Here is an 18298-nt window from a genome sequence, read left to right on the forward strand (position 1 = left end):
GGGTTTTGGGCTTGATCCCCAGTAGGGGGTGTGCAGGAGGCAGCCGATCAATGATTTTCTCTCTCTCTCTTTTTTTAAGTCCTCACCCAAGGATATTTTTACCACTGATTTTAAGGGAGAGGGCAAAAGAGAGGGAAAGACAGAGAGAAACATTGATGTGAGAGAAACACATCGGTTGGTTGCCTTCTGTAGGAGCCCCAACCAGACCCCAAAGAAGAGCCTGCAACCAAGGCATGTGCCCTTAACCAGAACTGAACCCAGGATCCTTAGGTCCACAGGCCAACACTCTATCCACTGAGCCAAACTGGCTAGGGCTGATTCTCTCGCATCGTTGATGTTTCTATCTCCCCCTCCCTTCCTCTCTATGTCAATCAAAATATATTCTAAATAAATGAATAAATAAGTAAATAAATAAATAAAAAGAAGCATACTGACGGAGAAAAAAATAAAAATTATAACTGTAATTCAAGCAATCTCATTTTCTACTAAATATTAACAAAATAATGTACAGCAATAATATAAATGCCATGTGAAGCTTGAACTGTAACAATGTTCATACTATACATGAATATTAACATACTACACTAATGACAATGTATTTATACTCATTGTAATGTACATATTAGACTAATACATTATGTTAATATGTAGTTGAATAAAACACTGCCATAAAAATAATTCGATTGCAACTATGAACAAATTTTATGTGGACATTTCATTCATCTTGCATACACACACACACACACACACACACACATATCCAGGAATGGTAAGTCTATGTTTAACTATAAGGAACTGCCAAACTGTTTTTTGATGTGGCCACATTTTACATTCCCACCAGCTATAGGGGTGAAGAAGGGTATCTCCACATTAGCCAACATGTTACTGTAACTTTGGTTATAGCCATCCCAGCAAGTGTGAAGTGGTAGCTCCTGGTGTTTTTAATTAGTATTTCCCTAATTATTAATGATATTGAGTGCCTTTTCATGTGCCCACGAGACATTTGTGCATGTTCTTTGGAAAGATGTCATTCAACTCACTTTTTAATTTGGATGCTTTATTACTGTAGAACTATAAGAGCTCTTGATACAAGTCCCTTATTAGATATATGATTTAGAAATACTTTCTCCTATTCTGTAGTTTGTCTTTTCACTTTCTTAATGATATTGTGTGCAGCAAAATTCTTATTAATTTGAAAAGCTGTTTGATAAAAAACAAACAAACAAAAAAAAAACCTCACTGACACAACGGGAAGAAAGAGCAGTGTTAAAAAGTTGTAATATGTAGAACAAGTACGGCTTTCTGGCTTCTGTCACTTGGAAAGTAATACCTGAGCCCAACTACTACTGCTATCAAGAAAAAGTCATCAGTTCTTAGGTGTCAATTTCCCAAAATAAACATTTTCTTTTTTAAAAAAATTTATTTTTATTGATTTCAGAGAGGAAGAAAGAGAGACAGAAACATCATTGATGAGAGAAAGTAATTGTCTGCCTCCTACATGCTTCACACTGGGGACTGAGCCCAAGATGGGCATGTGCCCTGAGCAGGAATCGAACCGTGACCTCTGGTTCATAGGTCGACACTCAATCACTGACCCACACCGGCTGGGCAATAGGGAATGCTTTATAAAACAAAAGTTTTTATATATAAAGGCAACATAGATTTTCAGATGCATTATTGCTTATTACATGATTGAATAGAGTGATAGTTGCAAAACTATCTTAAAAATTCTTAAAAATATAATTTTTGAGAAAGATAAATATCATGTGATCTCATTCATTTGTGGAATATAATGAACAACATAAACTGATGAATAAAAATAGATCCAGAATATAGAAGCATCGAACAGACCATCCAATTTCAGAGGGAAGGCAAGGTAAGAGATCAACCAAAGGACTTGTATGCATGTATATAAGCATAACCCATGGACACAGACAGTAGGGGCGTGTGCTGAGGGGTGGGAGTGGCCGGGGAGAGGTCAATGCGGGAAAAAGGAAACATATGTAATACTTCAAACAATAAAGAATTTAAATTTTAAAAAAAGAATTGGTAATCTGCCACTTAAAATTAATGAAGATGGCCCTGGCCAGTTTGGCTCAATGAATAGAGCATTGACCTGCGGGCTGAAGGGTCCCAGGTTCGATTTTGGTCAAGGGCACATGCCCAGGTTGCAGGCTCAATCCCCAGTGGGGAGCATGCAGGAGGCAGCCAATCAATAATTCTCTCTCATCATTGATGTTTCTCTCTCTCTCCCCCTCTTCCTTCCTCTCTGAAATTAATAAAAATATTTTTTAAAAATGATGATGAACATAATTCAACTGAAAAAAATTTCATTTAAGGATAAAGTTCTAGAATTATCATAATGCAATATGGTAAATAAGGGTAGCATAACTAATCCTCAGTACCAATTATGCTTCTCTCTTAAAAAATAATCATTTCTACCCTGGCCAGTGTGGCTCAGTTGGCTGGAGCATTGTGCTGTGCACCGAAGGATCTCAGGTTCAATTCCCAGTCAGGGCACATATCCAGATTTCGGAGTATGTGGGTTCAGGGAGAGTTCAGAAGGCAACCAATCTGTTTCTCTCTCACATTGATGTTTCTCTCTCTCTCTCTTTACCTCTTCCCCTTCTCTCTCTCTCTGAAATCAATGGGAGGAACATATCCTCAAATTTAAAAAAAATAGTAAAAAATAATTTCCTTCTCTTACCTTTACTGACTGACAGGAGAAGATTTGGGTCTCTTGGGTGGAATTTCAGCTCATTGATAGCATTTCCATGCCCAACATAGTGCTACAATAAATTTAAAACATATCAACTTTCATATACAATAACAAATTCTATTGTAAAATATTTAATCTGTGAATTAATGTTTGCTAAGAAAAATAAATTATTTTTCATTAATTTTAAGAGAATGAAAAACTCGTTTTGCTTAAAGTAGTGGTTTTCAACATTGGCTGCATATTAAAACCATCCAACAAAGAAAAAAATGCATAAAAAAATAAAATAAAATCACCCAACAAATTTGAAGGGAAAAAAATAAAAAATGCTCAAGTCCCACCTGCTGATAATCTGATTTGACTGGAATAGCAGAGGCAAGGCAAAGATGGAAAAGATCCTCATGTGGTTGTATTGTGCTCTCAGGGTTTAAAACTTCTAATTAAATTGATTTGTAAAACTTAATATCAACTTTCAAGGCTTCAAAACCCTAGTTAGGGTGTGTGAGAATGGACTCACTCTTTTGTTATTCTTCATTCAGAGTCTCTCGGAATAAGGCGAGGTAGAAAAAAAGAAAATATTGTAAATAATAAAATTTTCCCACTCATTACTTAATTTGCATTACCCAATTGTAACAAAGGTATCAAAAGACTTGTCTAAAGGATGAAGTAAGCACAGTACAGATCAAATTAGAAATTGTAGACACTGATTCCTTTAGTTGACAAATTTTCACAGGTGTTCATTCAAAAGAAAGCAAATCTACAATTTAACAAGAACGCCCACCTTAATGCACTGCATTGTTATGGGATTAATTATCCTGATTATGCCTCTAGATCCAGCCACAGCCAGCAGAGGATGGCTTGTATTGCTATCATATGTCCATGCACAAGTGTAAAAGTTTTCATCAGCCTACAAATGCTGGTTAAGAAATGTAATTTGTTTTTCAAAAGTAAATACATACATAAACGATTATAATACATGGAAACCTCCAAAGACCTGCTAAAGTTTTTGACACAGAAGTTCTTATTATTCTATCACCAGATTTAAACAATGGAAATTTTTAGGTCTAAAACTTATACAAAATGATAGAACAAAACCAGTCCTTCCACTGCATTTTAATTAACTATTTAGCTATTTGTATAACTCAACTTTGTGTTTGAAAGCAGCCAGACAACATGTAAAGGATGTGTATGGCTGTGTCCAAATAAAACTTTATTTACAAAACAGGTGGGTGGACCATTACCTAATAAAAAAAGCAAAAGCAAACAGATGGCCAGGCCCAGGGGCTGTACTTTGCAGACTCTTGCCCTACCCCAATAGTTCTCTGTGCCTCTAAAGATGACTTACTATTCATTTTTCCACTTTTTCCTGTGTGAGACCTTTCCAGTATGGCTACAGGTCACTTCTTTCCATATTATCTAGGGAAGACTGAAAAGTCCTTGTCTTTTTTTGTTTGCTAAGTTTTTCAAATGGATCTAGAAGAAAAATCTTATCAACAAGCTTTTCTATCTATCCCTTTGGGTTTTTAAGTCTTTATCTTTATGAACCCATGTTTTGCAATATTTTACTTTCTAAACAAACTGGATATATGTTTTTCCCTGTAGGCTTTATTGATCAAATACTTAGCATGATTTCCAGTCCTAGCTTCTGATCAACTCAAGTTCATCAATATAACTACTTTGAAATGATAAAATTCTAGGCAAGGTAAAAAACAAAACAAAAAAACAGGAGGTTTTAACTATTCTAATTTTCTATTACTGGATTTCCAATAAACATCTCCAGTCACCTGCACCATTCTCTCTCATATCCATACTACAATGGATTTCTAGGGACGAGGAAAACTAGATACCAGAAATCTCTTGGATGGTAGTGAAGGAATAGCATTGCTTAAGGTTAAGAAAGAACAATATAACTTTGGGGAACTAATTAATTGAGAAAAGTTTCAGTGTACTTATGAAAGTCGATTTCTTTAGCCAAAGATATTAAAAACTCAGGAAAGGATACATCAGCATCCACATAGGATTGCAATAGCCGGATTTCTCCTTGTGAGTGACATTCATATAAAGTAACCTAAGGAAAACAAAATACAGTAAATTTTACCTCAAATACAGAAACACATGCTTTTAGCTTTTAAACATATTTTAGTCACAACTGTGTTTTTAAAATATTACAGAAACTACTGCTTTAAAATAGCTCCTTTAATTTGAGGAAGCCATTATAATATTTATGGCATTACATAATTTCCAGAATATATTAAATACTGCAATACTAACTTGCTTATCAAGTTAATTTTGAGGAGAATTGGTGCAAAACTACTAGGCAGTCTGCTGGCTCAAGTCCAATCATCCCATAAGTAAATTACCCTAGTTTCAGTGTGCTTATGAAAGACAATTTCTTTAGCCAAACATATTGAAAACTCAGGAAAGGATACATCAGCATCCACACAGGACTGCAATAACCAGATTTCAATATAAATTGTTATATTCTGTTAATTCTCCTTCCTCTTTTGGTCTGAAGATTCCTTCTTGTTACGGTGGCCATTAGATAATAAGAAACTGCATTAAAAATGCACTACAGAGCCCTACCTGGTTTGGTTTAGTGGATAGAGCATCGGCCTGCGGACTGAAGGGTCCCAGGTTTGATTCTGGCCAAGGGCACATACCCAGGTTGCAGGCTCAATCCCCAGTGGGGTCTGTGCAGGAGGCAGCCGATCAATGATTCTCTCTCATCATTGATGTTTCTCTCTCTCTCTCCCTCTTCCTCTCTAAAATCAATAAAAATATATTTTAAAAAAATGCACCACAGACAATAGAAACTGTGTGCATTAAAAATCACGTTCCTGCCCTAGCTGGTTTGGCTTGGTGGATAGAGCGTCGGCCTGCGGACTGACAGGTCCCAGGTTCGATTCTGGTCAAGGGCACATGCCAGGGTTGAGGTCTTGGTCCCCAGCAGGGGGCTTGCCAATCAATGATTCTCAACATTGATGTTTCTATCTCTCTCTCCTTCCTTCCTCTCTGAAATCAATAATAAAAATATATATATATTTATATATTAAAAAAAATCATGTTCTTTTATTTCTTTAAGAAGCTTATCACAATTAGTTACACATAAAATTTTATTTTACTCAACTAAAATAACTTATGGAACATTTCTCAGATTCACCTCATTTCCCCTCTTGAGCTGAAGGCAGAGGAAGTGGCTTGTATTTGTTGTCAAACCATATCCAATTAGTCTATTTCCTCCACCTTTCTTTTCCAAATATACCAATCTAGTTTTATGTTATTCCTCCTAACTTCTACTATAGTATTAATGAATACCCAGAATGTTATCTAATAAAAAGAGAACAATTTTTCCCAAAGTGATTTCAATTCAATAGAAAAACTCCAGAGACTCTCTAGAAAGCACTAGGGAATTTCCTCGTTCTCCATTTACTTAGAAGCAAATAGAATGAATGAATAAATCTTTATAAGTCACATGTTCAGCCCCTAGTTCATTTAAAAAGTTAAATAATGGTTTATATCAAGCATGTCAAATTCGCGGCATGTGGCCTGCTGGCTGTGACTTTGACATGCTTGGTTTATATTAAAAACGTGCCCAGTATGGTTTTTTCTCAGTTCAAGATACTCTTGGCCTCCTTAAATAAAAACAAATAAAACAAATATTTACTACAAATATTAAAATACTTTCAGTAACTATTATATACATACACTGGATCTATACTTTAATAAGAGGCATTAATTACATTTATTTTTAAGAAATGAGAGACTTGCCCTATCTGGTCTGGCTCAGTGGATAGAGCATCAGCCTGTGTACTGAAGGGTCCCAGGTTCGATTCCAGTCAAGGGCACATGCCCGGATTAAGGACTTGATCCGGATCAATCAATGATTCTCCCTTAACAATGATGTTTCTATCTCTCTCTCTCTCTCTCCCTTCCTCTCTGATATCAATAAAAATATATTAAAAAAAAAAAAGAAATGAGATTTCTTATTCAAATTAGAATAAAAGAACATGAATTCTTTCAATCACTCAAAACAGATCATTAAGACAAAATATAAACAGAAACCTGTTGTGTGAATGATTTTGAGTAAAATCATCATCATAATAAAAGGCTAATATGCAAATGGTCATCATGCCTTGATGCCATAACGGCTGATCAGCAGGGACTTGAGGCTGGGTGGCACGGGCCCAGGGGACCTGAGGCCATGGCCCCCTGCCCCGGCACTGGGCTGGGGACCTGAAGCTGCGCCCCCTGCCTAGCAGGGCTTGATGGGAGTGGGACTGGCCGGGTCACTGGGTCTTGTGCGATTTCGAGGCGCACACGCGGGTAGGTGGGAACTTGACTCTGGGTCCCACGGCGCGGCCCAGACTCTGACAGGAGGGAGATTTTCATATACGCTTTACTAATTTTCTTTATCTCTGACACTTCTATATAGAGAAAGGGCAAATAGCAATATTAAAATATTTCTTCTAATTAATTCCCTCTTAATGTGTACGAATTTTGTGTACCAGGCCACTAGTATGAAATAAAGATGTATTTTCAGTCATGAATACTAGGTTTAATTAGACAACTTCTAGAATGCTTCATGTTCACACAAAGGAATAATAATGTCAAACTAGCTACACGAAATTTATCTCAAAATCATTACATTTATTATATTAATACCAGAATCTAATCATCAAACCAAATGCCAAACAGATCCTTAACACTTACTCTGTTGCTTCCTACAGTTGCAAACACTAGTGGATCTCCTTCTTTACTGTGCCAGTTAAACTGAACTCCAAACAATGGCTGATTATGATCTTCCTATAAAATAATCATGAAATAAGAAAAATTAATGTATTTTAGAAACAAAAAAATTGTAGTAGACTGACCATCCTCCTTATAACTTTTTTTGAACATGGAAGCCACTATTTTGAAATAACACACATAAACTGACTTTTGACTCTAAAACGATATCTACTTGTCCAGTTTTCACATTTTAAAATACTAGTTAGTATATGATAAAATTTTATGATAACCAATGCCTTAAATCAGAATTAGGTAACAAGCACTTATTTATGAAAATACTTTTATATTTGCCTTCTATGTTCTCACACCCAACCATATTTTTTGGAATCAAAACAAAACTGAGTAATTATGGCAAATGCATTCATTTCTCAGGACATAAGGACAAAATTTATTTTTCTGAAATTGTAAACTAACAAATGACCTACGTAAGAGTGGCTTAGCACTAGCTAAACTTTATTAGGTTTAATTTTCCCCTTGTAAACTGAAGCACACCAGGCGCAAATCACTGCTTTCTATTATTGCTATAAAAACAATTTTAAATAACCTTGAATTTGAGTCCTAAAAGAAAAACATCCCAAGTTTTGTAATAAACAAGTATGGTAATTGAACAAAGGGGGCAGGGGAAGCCATGGACTATACCTTTAGTTGCTAGTAGGCTGGCTATAAGGACATATATGAAAAACAAGTGTTCACAAAGTTATTCTCAGGATTTTACTGGCAATCTCTTGGCGTTTAACATTAATTTTCATATTCACTTCAAGGGACTGTTTTTACTTTTAAAGTCTAACAACTTTTATTTTTTACCCTTAAAAAGCCATAGATTTAATGCTTTGAAATATTTAATTAAAATATTTAACTGACAGTTAAAACAACCTTCTAGACATACTATCTAAAAATAGGTTGATATAACTGAATATTAATACGAAACTAATGGGCACTTTCCCTTTATAAAAAATATATAACCAAGATTAATCTCTCTCTTTTAAGAGTATAATTTGACATACACTGAACAAAGAATTTTGCTACAGACAGAAAATAATTTCCACATAGCCATAGTCGCTTATGCTTTCTGAAGACTTTACCTGAAATACATATTTAGAAAAGATTCTTTCATACATGTATAAGACAATGTAATGCACATTTTTGCTCAGCGAAGGAAAACACCCCCAAATTTAAACCAATAATGAATACATGTAAAGAAAAACATCTTAAATTCCACTAATCCCTTTTATAAATAAAGATACTATTGAGGAAGTAGTCATTTATATAACCTCAACCACTTGTTTTCTACATAATCAAAAAATTTTTAATTTATATCCTTTTCTTTGAAAACAATCAAATAAAACAACAGATAAGAGTTAAATTCTTTTAAACTGCAGAAACTAAGGCATGGGTTTCAATTTATGCTGGCTCAAAATTAATGAGTCACATTCAGTTCTTTTTACGAATAAGTACCTGAAAGTAGCATATACTTTTAAATTTTATCAAAATACATTTTCCAAAACCTTTTATTTGAATATAAACAATAAAGAAAAACTAGCCTGCAGTACTAGGTATTATCCATTTAAGACAAAACGAAACGCTAAATGAAAGTAGAGTGAATTATAACTATGCAGTCTATACTATAAAAACAAAACTTCAAAAAGTACTGTAATTTAAAAATATTTTTAACTTGACAGAGTATCTTGAGCATAAAATGTTTACCACTGGTAAATAATTTTGCAGCTTAGCATTCAACTAATAGGATTTGTCTTTCTGCACATACCTTGAGACTATTTACACATTTGAAAGAATATTTGCACTTCTTGGACTTCCATTTCCCCTTCCCCCAGCTTTTCCTTCCAGGTGCATTTGGTGTATTTGTAGGTGTATCAGGGCGTTCAGTGTTTGTTCCACTTTCTATACTGACAGCATCATCCTGTAAGCAGTAAGTTAGAAAAAAATTACATAAAACAGTAATACTACACTCAGGCAGCAAATGACTTTTTACTGGACAGCTACTGAATGACCTAAAAGAAATAATTAATAAATTCTGTGAGTAATGGAACATTTTATTCCTATCTCCAAAGGATAAAAAGCAAACCAGCTACACATTAGAACTTGTGGATATTTGATATTTCAGCAAAAATATAAACAAAAAAAGCTAATCAGAAAAACAGTACAAATGCTGCCTTTAAATAGCAACACAATGGTCTCCACACAAGGTACTGTTAGATAAGAAGTCTAAGAGAGCCTAAGTAGCAAATTAAAAAAAAAAAAAAAATAGAAAGAGAACCAAATTTAAAAGAAAAAAGAAAACAAACAAAAGGAGAGCCTAAGTCGTCTTTTGCATGTTAGGGTTGCTGAAGTTCACACCCAAAGCTCTGACTCCTAAATCTGACTTAATGCCCTAGCCCAGTGGTCGGCAAACTGCGGCTCAAGAGCCGCATGTGGCTCTTTGGCCCCTTGAGTGTGGACACGAAGTTTCAATCGCACTGTACGTGCGTGCCCGCACGTGGTATTTTGTGGAAGAGCCACACTCAAGGTGCCGCAGTTTGCCGACCACTGCCCTAGCCCAAGCATGTCAAACTTGCGGCCCATGGGCCACATGCCTTATTTGGCCCGTGTTAGCCTTTGAGTTTGACATGCTTGCCATAACCAGTTTTGCTCAGTGGATAGAGAGTCAGCCCTCAGGCTGAATGGTCCTGGGATCGATTTCCGTCAAGGGCATGTACCTAGGTTGCAGGTTAGATCCCTGGTCCTTGTCAGGGCGTGAGTGGGAGGCAACCAATGTGTCTCTCTTACATGGATGTTTCTCTCTGTCTCTCCCCCTCCCTCCCAGTCTCTAAAAGAAGTCCCACATATTCTGTACAACTGAAATTTGACTCATAGCTCTAAAATAATGATACTCATAAATACTGGGTGGGGCAAAGTAGGTTTACAGCTGTTCATATGGAAAACAATGCAATAACTAATATAATAAACTGTTCCGATAACTCACAACTCTTGTTCTACTCTTGCCCCACCCTGTATGTTAGAGCTCCAGATACTCTATAAAGTAATTTCCTTCCAAAGTAGAAATGGCAGCAGAAAACCTTGAAAATTCACCTAATTTTTACCTAATCTCGAGTCCACAAGATATATTGATGGCCCTCTAATCTCAGAAGAGGATTTCACCTCCTTTGATTACATATTACAATGTATTTTTAGAAATAGAGATTTATTTAAATCTGTAACATTAGGGCAGTAGTTAACCACATTCTAGAGAAAGCCTTTTTTCTTGGAGTGCCTATTAACATCTATGAGAATACAGTCTAGGAACCATTGCGCCTTAGGGGCTGTTTCTAAGTTACTGCTTCCTAAAGCTAGCTTTATATTATAAAGGTTAAACTTAACTAGAGGGACAAAAGTATATTAAAATTCATTTAATGGGGGTGGGAGGGAGGATGGGAGTGGGTTAATAGGAGGAAAAGGAGGACCTATGTAATACTTTCAACAATAAAGATTTATAAATTTTAAAAAAGTAGTTTTTGGGGGTGGCTTTCAAAGCTGTAAATGGTTCCTACCAAAATGACATGCTAAAAAAACTTGAATTGTAACTTAAACATTATCTGCCTTTAAAGAGATATAAAAATGTAAAATTTTAAAGTTCAGTTCCTAGGCTAAAATCACTGTTTTTCTCTTTCCCAATTTCTCCCCACCTCCCAGTTGTATTTAAACAGTTAAAATCTAGTGTAGAAAACAATTTTGGGTTTCGATGGAAAACTATGCATTATCTATGGTACACTCTTCCATAGTATCAGATTATAGCCCTCTTAGTTGCCTTTGACTAACCTTACATCTCTTTTTCAAGTTGTGGATAACTAACTAGTAGTCCAAATTCTGTCTCTAAAGGTAGAGGTGCAAAGTGCCTTCCCTTACACTCTGAAAAAAAAGTGTTTGACCCCATTTGCAATTTCATCTCAACATTCCTTTATTCCTTATTAATTTGTACTGTTTGACTTGCCCAGTTCCCTTACATGAGTAAAATAAAAATTTTAACATGTATTCACTTGCCTTTTTCTGAAAATTATCTTTTAACACTAGAGAAGTAAAATAATCAAACTATTACATGCATTATTCACGAGCTTCTTTACATTCTAATCCAGAAGCCAACTGGGGGTAGGGGAGGTAGGAGTGGGTAAAGGGTGAATTAATAAATGGTGATGGAAACTGACTTGATTTGGGGTGCACACAATATACAGGTGACACATTATAGAACTATACCCCTGAAACCTATTTAATTTTATTAACCAACATCACTCCAATAAATTAAATTAAACAAGAAGTCATACAAAACATTGTTAATAATACGGCACAGCCCTGACCAATCTGGCTCAGTGGATAGCACATCAGCCTGGGAACTGAAGGATCCCAGGCTCAATTACAGTTAAGGGTATGTACCTTGGTTGCAGGCTGATCCCCAGTGGGGTTGTGCAGGAGTCAGCTGACCAATGTTTCTCTATCAGGTGTGTTTCTAACTCTCTAACCCTCTCCTTTCCTCTCTGTAAAATCAATAAAAGTATATTTGAAAATAATAATAGGGCACATTGCATTCTTATCTCCCTTTATTTTTTTTCCAGCTTTTTAGTTTAATACTAGAGGCCCGGTGCATGACATTCATGCACTGGGGCGGGGGGGGGGGGGGGTGTTCCTCAGCCTGGCCTCCATCCTTTAGCAGTCCAGGAGCCCTTGGGGGATATCTGACTGACATCCTTAGCACTTCTGTGGAGGCGGGAGAGGCTCCTGCCACCGCCACTGCGCTCACCAGCTGTCAGTCCGGCTTGTGGCTGAGCTGCACTCCCCCTGTGGGAGCGCACTGACCACCAGGGGGCAGCTCCTGCGTTGAGCATCTGCCTCCTGGTGGTAAGTGTGTATCATAACGACCGGTTGTTCTGCCATTTGGCCAATTTGCATATTAAGCTTTTATTATGCAGGATAGATGACTCTCATATTTAGCTTTATATAAAATACCAAAGCCAGTAACACATTTCTTCCCTTAACATCTTTTAAAAAATATTTTTATTGGTTTTTAGAGAGGAAGAGAGAAACATCTATTTGAGAGCACATTAATCAGCTGCCTCCTGCACGCACCCTTTACCGTGTCACCCGAATAAATTCAATTTTTAAAAAAAGGAAATGAGAAATTCCAGCAAAGGCAGATAATATGCTAAATGAAATAAGTCGGGCAGAAAAAGCTATGAACCATATGATTTCACTCATATGTGGGATATAAATCTGAAACTCATGGACACAAACAGCAGTGTGGTCCAGGTTGACAGAGGGAAGGTGTGGAGGTGGGGGAGGGGGGGTAAAGGGGACCTAATATATGGTGACAGAAGATGATTTGGCTTTGGGTGATGGGCACACAGTAAAACATACAGATCTTGTAACATAGAAATCCACACCTGAAACCTGTATGATAACTATTAACCAATGTCACTCCAATAAATTAAAAGAATGCTACCAGTATTCGTGACAAATGTTAGTGTTTTGATTTATAAATAAAAATAAAATACTTTATTAAAACAAATCTCAAAAGTATTTTATACCATAAGTTTATGATTACTTTTATAATCTTTTCACTGTATTTTACACATTTAAAAATGTTATTCTCTTCACTGATGTTTCTATCTCTCTCCCTCTCCCTGAAATCAATAAAAACATATACATAAATATGAAGTCCTCATCCAGATGGAGGAACCAAAACAAAGGCTTCATCCAATCATTTGGTTGTGAACAGTTTTCTAATGCATCAAATATATTCCCTAAGAGTCTGCAAAAATAAAATAAGCTTTCAATTTATTTGGCCCCCTGAAGTTTCCTCCGTCTAAATAAATTTCTATTTTCATTACATTTCTGCCTGATTATTTAGTATGTGGAGAGGTCAGAAACATATGATTATACTATGTGATCACAAAATTATAGTAATAGCAATTATATAAAATTTGAATAGTACTTATTATGAGGCAGGCACTTTTTTATTTTTAAATATACTTTATTGATTTTTTTACAGAGAGGAAGGGAGAGGGATAGAGAGTTAGAAACATCGATCAGCTGACTCCTGCACACCCCCTACTGGGGATGTGCCTGCAACCAAGGTACATGCCTTTGACTGGAATCGAACTTGGGACCTTTCAGTCCGCAGGCCGATGCTCAATCCACTGAGCCAAACCAGTTACGGCAAGGCAGGCATTCTTATTTTAAAATTCTCACCCGAGGATATTTTTCCACTGATTAGAGAGAGTGGAAGAAAGAGGGAAAGACGGAGAGAAATGTTGATAAGAAACACATCCAGTGGTTGCCTTCTTCCTGCACGCCCGAGTCAGGCAGGAGAGGAGCCTGCAACGGAGGTACTTGCCCTAGCCAGAAATCAAACCTGGGACCCTTCAGTCTGCAAAGGACCCTAACCACTGCGCCAAACCGGCTAGGGTAGAGGCAGGCATTCTTGCAAGCACTTCACCTACACTACTTCACTTAATCCTTACAAATGCCCCTCCAGGTAAATGCCATTATTATCTCCATTTGTAAGATAAGAAACTGAGGCAACTAGGTCAAGGATCTTGCCTTGCTCAAGATCAAGCAACCAGTAAGTAATAGAGGGAAAATGTTAACCTAACATTTGGATCTTGTCTGTGCTCCTATTACTAACCTAATCTGCCCAAAGAAATTTAAGAGAAGGCAAAAGAAAACAGGCTCCAAGGACTGGAACGAAAACGTGAAAAATGTTACTTTTAAAGTAACTTTCAACACTGAAGCTTTCCAGAAATTTCAAGTCCAAATCCCACAAACTGACAATCACCTAAAAATCTTTCTTCTATCTACAAAGAGTTCTTTTCCCATCCCTTCCGTGAAAATTTTGGTCATGACACCATGTCATTCATATAATATTATGCTTCGATCAGTAATGCAGTGATGTAGAATTTAAGAAATGGGTGTATAAGATGTCCTATTTATTCCTAAAACTAGCCAAATAAAAAAATGAAGAACTTCTACCACCCTCCTATAACACTTTACAGATTTTAAAAAGATAGCCAGATGTTATTGCCGTATATTATGAAAAGGGGCTCACATTTTGGAGTATTATCTTTACATGAATTGTCAAGACATTTTGCAGAACTTATTGGCCATATTAAAACATGAAACTGGAAGAGCAATGTCAATTCGGTTGTTACTGGCATCTCACCTAAACACAGTTGGGACTAGAAGATGTTGATCATGATCCGTTTTGGTTTTACTGTTATTTTTAAATCTCATTCCCCAAATCAAACACCGCGAGGCCATGAAGCCCGCTCCTTAAGGACAGCTACCTATGCCGCCGAGACCGTCCAGGTCAGCGGTTCTCAACCTGTGGGTCGGGACACATTTGGGGGCGGGGGGGGGGGGGGGACGACCCTTCCACAGGGGTCGCCTAAGACCATCGGAAAACACATATATAATTACATATTGTTTTTGTGATTAATCACTACGCTTTAATTATGTTTCATTTGTAACAATGAAAATACATCCTGCATATCAGATAATTTACCTTACGATTCATAACAGTAGCAAAATTACAGTTATGAAGTAGCAACGAAAATAATTTTATGGTCGGGGGTCACCACAACATGAGGAACTGTATTAAAGGGTCGCGGCGTTAGGAAGGTTGAGAGCCACTGGTCCAGGTGGTGCCCTGTATCTCAGCAACTTTCGAAAGCGGAACCGTCCCTTCTCTTTCCTTCCTCGCGGGTGGTTTTCCCCTCCAAGTCAGAAGACGACCCTCCCGTCGGCTCCTCCTCCAGAAAACCGGACTGACCTCATTCATCTCCGAGGACAGGGCAGGGGCAGGCACCAGACCTCCTTTCCGGAGAATCACCGAAACCCCTTGCGATCGGCTCTTCCCATCCAGCCGTCCGTGAGGGTCGAGGAGGGACACGGTCCCTAACTCCTTTAAGAGAGTCCCTAACACGCCGGGTTCTCCCTCCCAACTTTCCCAGAACCATCTCTAACTCGCCTTTTAAACGACGGGAATCTCAGCTCCCGCACTCTCTCTCCCCAAGTGCCCCCAAGGCCCAAACGCGCCCGTCCACGCGAAAGGATTCGAGCCGCTCCCCCCGCCCCCCGCCCCCCGCCCACGCTCCGCCAAGTCTCTGCTCACTCTCGGCCCCACGTCGACACCCCAGCGACAAGTCCGATTCTCTCTCCCACGCCCGCGTTTTCCTGAGCAGCGAGTGACACCTCGCCCTCCCCCCCCAGCCGCCCGGCCGCCCCGCTCCCACAGTTTAAAAAGACTTCAAAACTTTCCCCGGAGTCCCGCCCGCACGACTCAGCGACCCCACTCACATTCTCGTCTCCGGAGAGGTCCGGGTTGCTGTTCTCGTCGCTGCTCAGCTTCTGCTTCTTGGCCGCAGGCATGTCTGTTCCCGCCGGGGCTGTCGACACTTCCCTCTCGGACATATTCCTCCGCCTCCCTCCAGGTTCCTGCCGCCGAGGGCGGGGCCTCCGCCACACCGCCGTCAAGCAAGCCCGGCCGGAGCCTGCCGCAAAGCTGCCCCCGCCGCCGCCACCGCCGCCGCTTCCCCCACTGTCGCAAACCGCGCCCAGCCGCCGAGGCGGGCGTGCGTGCGACCCCGCCACACTGCTGAAAAAGGGGCGCGCGCGCGCCCTCCCGCGCGGCTTCCCGGCTCCTTCTCGTTTCCCACTCCCGTCCGGCCCTTTTCCCGCCGCCCTCCGGGCAGTTTGCACGGAGAGCTGTGCTCCTTTGGCTGTAGAGGGCAGGATGTCGTACTTCCCCCTTCCCTACCACCGCCTTGGAGACGGAGAGGCGGGACTCAAAGGGATGCTCCCGCACCCCCTTCCTCCTTCCAAAGACGTTTCAGTCGCAATTGGCCCAATTCTTCGGTCTCCGACCCGCTGCAAGGACTCCAAAGTCTGGGGAATGGACTAGACCACCCATGTCCCAGGGGACAGGGAGGATACGAGACGTAACCTCTTGCGTTCGCGGTGTAGGCCAAGTGTTCTTCATCCCGAACTCGGAAAATAAGGCTCGCAAGTTATTCACGGTATTGTTCACAATTAAGTTTTTGGTTAAGAATAGGAATTGAAAAACTGTAGCCTGCTTTGCACTCGCCTCCCCCATCTACCAAATGGAAGTTACCGGCTAAGAAGGACGCATGCGTCGGGGCGTGTTCTCGCGCTGGGACGTCCGGGCCCGCCTCTCCCAAGCCCCGCCTCTTGGAAGTCGTGTTTGCTGAGCCAGGTAGTCCTCCTTGGGTTTCCGTAGCTCGGGCTGGGTATCAAAGCGCTACCAAATCGTAGTTTTTGGATGCGTGCTAAATTTTTGGTGAATATTTATTGAAATGAATGGTTGTCCTCACCCAATTGGTACCAATATTGGATCAGGTTTAAGTAGGGATAACAATTGTAATGATTTTAGACCCCCAATGAGTTAGAGTCCAGAGTGTTCTTTCTGTTAAAGAATTATCAAGGCCCCCAAACCAGTGGTTATCTCCCACTGCGGGTGAGGCGGACTGAAAGGACGGACTGTCATTTTGGTACACCAGATACAATAAATTGTAGGGCAGTGGTTCTCAACCTTCCTAATGCCGAGACCCTTTAATACAGTTCCTCATGTTGTGACCCAACCATAAAATTATTTTCGTTGCTACTTCATAACTGTAATCTTGCTACTGTTATGAATTGTAATGTAAATATCTGATATGCAGGATGTATTTAGGCGACCCCTGTGAAAGGGGTCGGGACCCACAGGTTGAGAAACACTGTTGTAGGGGAAGACAGCAAAACTGTTAGACATCACCAAAATGGTTATCCCTGTAAATGTTACCATATCTAGGTGCTTGACAGTTGCCAACTACATTGGTGAGCCTGGAGATTTTGTTACGTGGTCATTAAGACACAAAAACGAATGAGCAGCAAGAAAAGGAAAGTGATGATAGCCACACACACACACACCCTCTTTTTTGTAGAACTTGGTTATCACTCCTTGGTTTTGGGAGCCTCATTGTCTTCATAAGTGAGATAGGAAGGCACCTAAAATTTCTTGAGCATCTACTTGATATATATATATATTTTTTTTTTTCTCTCTCTTTTAGACCTCTTTACATCACCAGTGAATAACCAATATAGAGTGCCCCATCCATAAAATTCTAGTGAACAGAATTACTTTTGCACGATGCCTTAACAGAGAATATCATTATCTCCGTCCGTTTCATTATCAGCAGGTTGCAAGTCACTCTTCCTTTTGGAGATAAGGAGAGAACTCAGTTGAGAATGAGAAAAGGAAGGTAAAGCAAAGACGGGGTAGAATAAGACTTCTTTGCAGTGAAGACTCAAGAAAATTATACAAGCTGTTTCAGCAGCACATGTATTAAAATTGGAATGATACAGAGAAGATTAACACGGCCTCCAGGCAAGGATGACATGAAAATCTGTGAAGTGTTCCATTTTTTTAAAAAATAAGAAAAAGAAGAAAGGTGAAAAAAAAAATTAAAGTTCAGTTCTTAATATTAATTGCAGTTTTTTGTTGAACTCTTCTAATGTGCCAGGCACTGCTAAGCATTCTTAAGTTGGTGACAGGTAAGACTAGTATGGCGTCAGTCACAGAGGAAATAAGATGTGCTTTGGTATGACATTTACATGAGCAGAGATGAACCTATTCCCCTTTCTTAAAATCCTCACCTGAGAATATTTTTCCATTAATTTTTAGAGAGAGTGGAAGAGAGAAATAGTGATGTGAAAGAAACACACCAGTTGGTTGCCTCCTGCACGCAGGGCCCC

The 18298-nt window shown here is 39.1% G+C and overlaps 1 protein-coding gene, 1 long non-coding RNA gene and 1 other non-coding gene across 7 annotated transcripts in view; 2 read left to right on the forward strand and 1 right to left on the reverse strand.

The window, feature by feature from the left end:
* EED (embryonic ectoderm development) overlaps positions 1–16223 on the reverse strand; it is a 35001-nt gene extending 18778 nt beyond the window's left edge. For 2 of the 5 annotated variants that reach the window (XM_036324748.1, XM_036324746.1), the window contains exons 1-6: positions 15845–16052; positions 9270–9422; positions 7427–7519; positions 4719–4784; positions 3498–3623; positions 2708–2789 (exon numbers count right to left, since the gene is read on the reverse strand). In XM_036324748.1, coding sequence (XP_036180641.1) covers positions 2708–2789; positions 3498–3623; positions 4719–4784; positions 7427–7519; positions 9270–9422; positions 15845–15958 — 634 coding nt within the window. In that variant the 5' untranslated portion in view covers positions 15959–16052. Of the gene's footprint in view, positions 1–2707; positions 2790–3497; positions 3624–4718; positions 4785–7426; positions 7520–9269; positions 9423–15844 lie in introns of all 5 variants that reach the window. The other 3 variants (XM_036324749.1, XM_036324747.1, XM_036324745.1) reach the window with 3 other exon arrangements.
* A 4-nt stretch (positions 16224–16227) lies between these two features.
* The window catches only part of LOC118664554, a 93731-nt gene continuing 91660 nt past the window's right edge, over positions 16228–18298 (forward strand). Inside the window, exon 1 of the long non-coding RNA XR_004970361.1 lies at positions 16228–16760. This is a non-coding gene — a long non-coding RNA (uncharacterized LOC118664554). The remainder of the gene's footprint in view (positions 16761–18298) is intronic.
* Positions 17867–17971, forward strand: LOC118665528. The gene has a single exon (XR_004970647.1). It is a non-coding gene; the product is annotated as a U6 spliceosomal RNA (small nuclear RNA).

Source organism: Myotis myotis, unplaced genomic scaffold (assembly GCF_014108235.1).
Source record: "Myotis myotis isolate mMyoMyo1 unplaced genomic scaffold, mMyoMyo1.p scaffold_m19_p_10, whole genome shotgun sequence".
NCBI lineage: Eukaryota > Metazoa > Chordata > Mammalia > Chiroptera > Vespertilionidae > Myotis > Myotis myotis.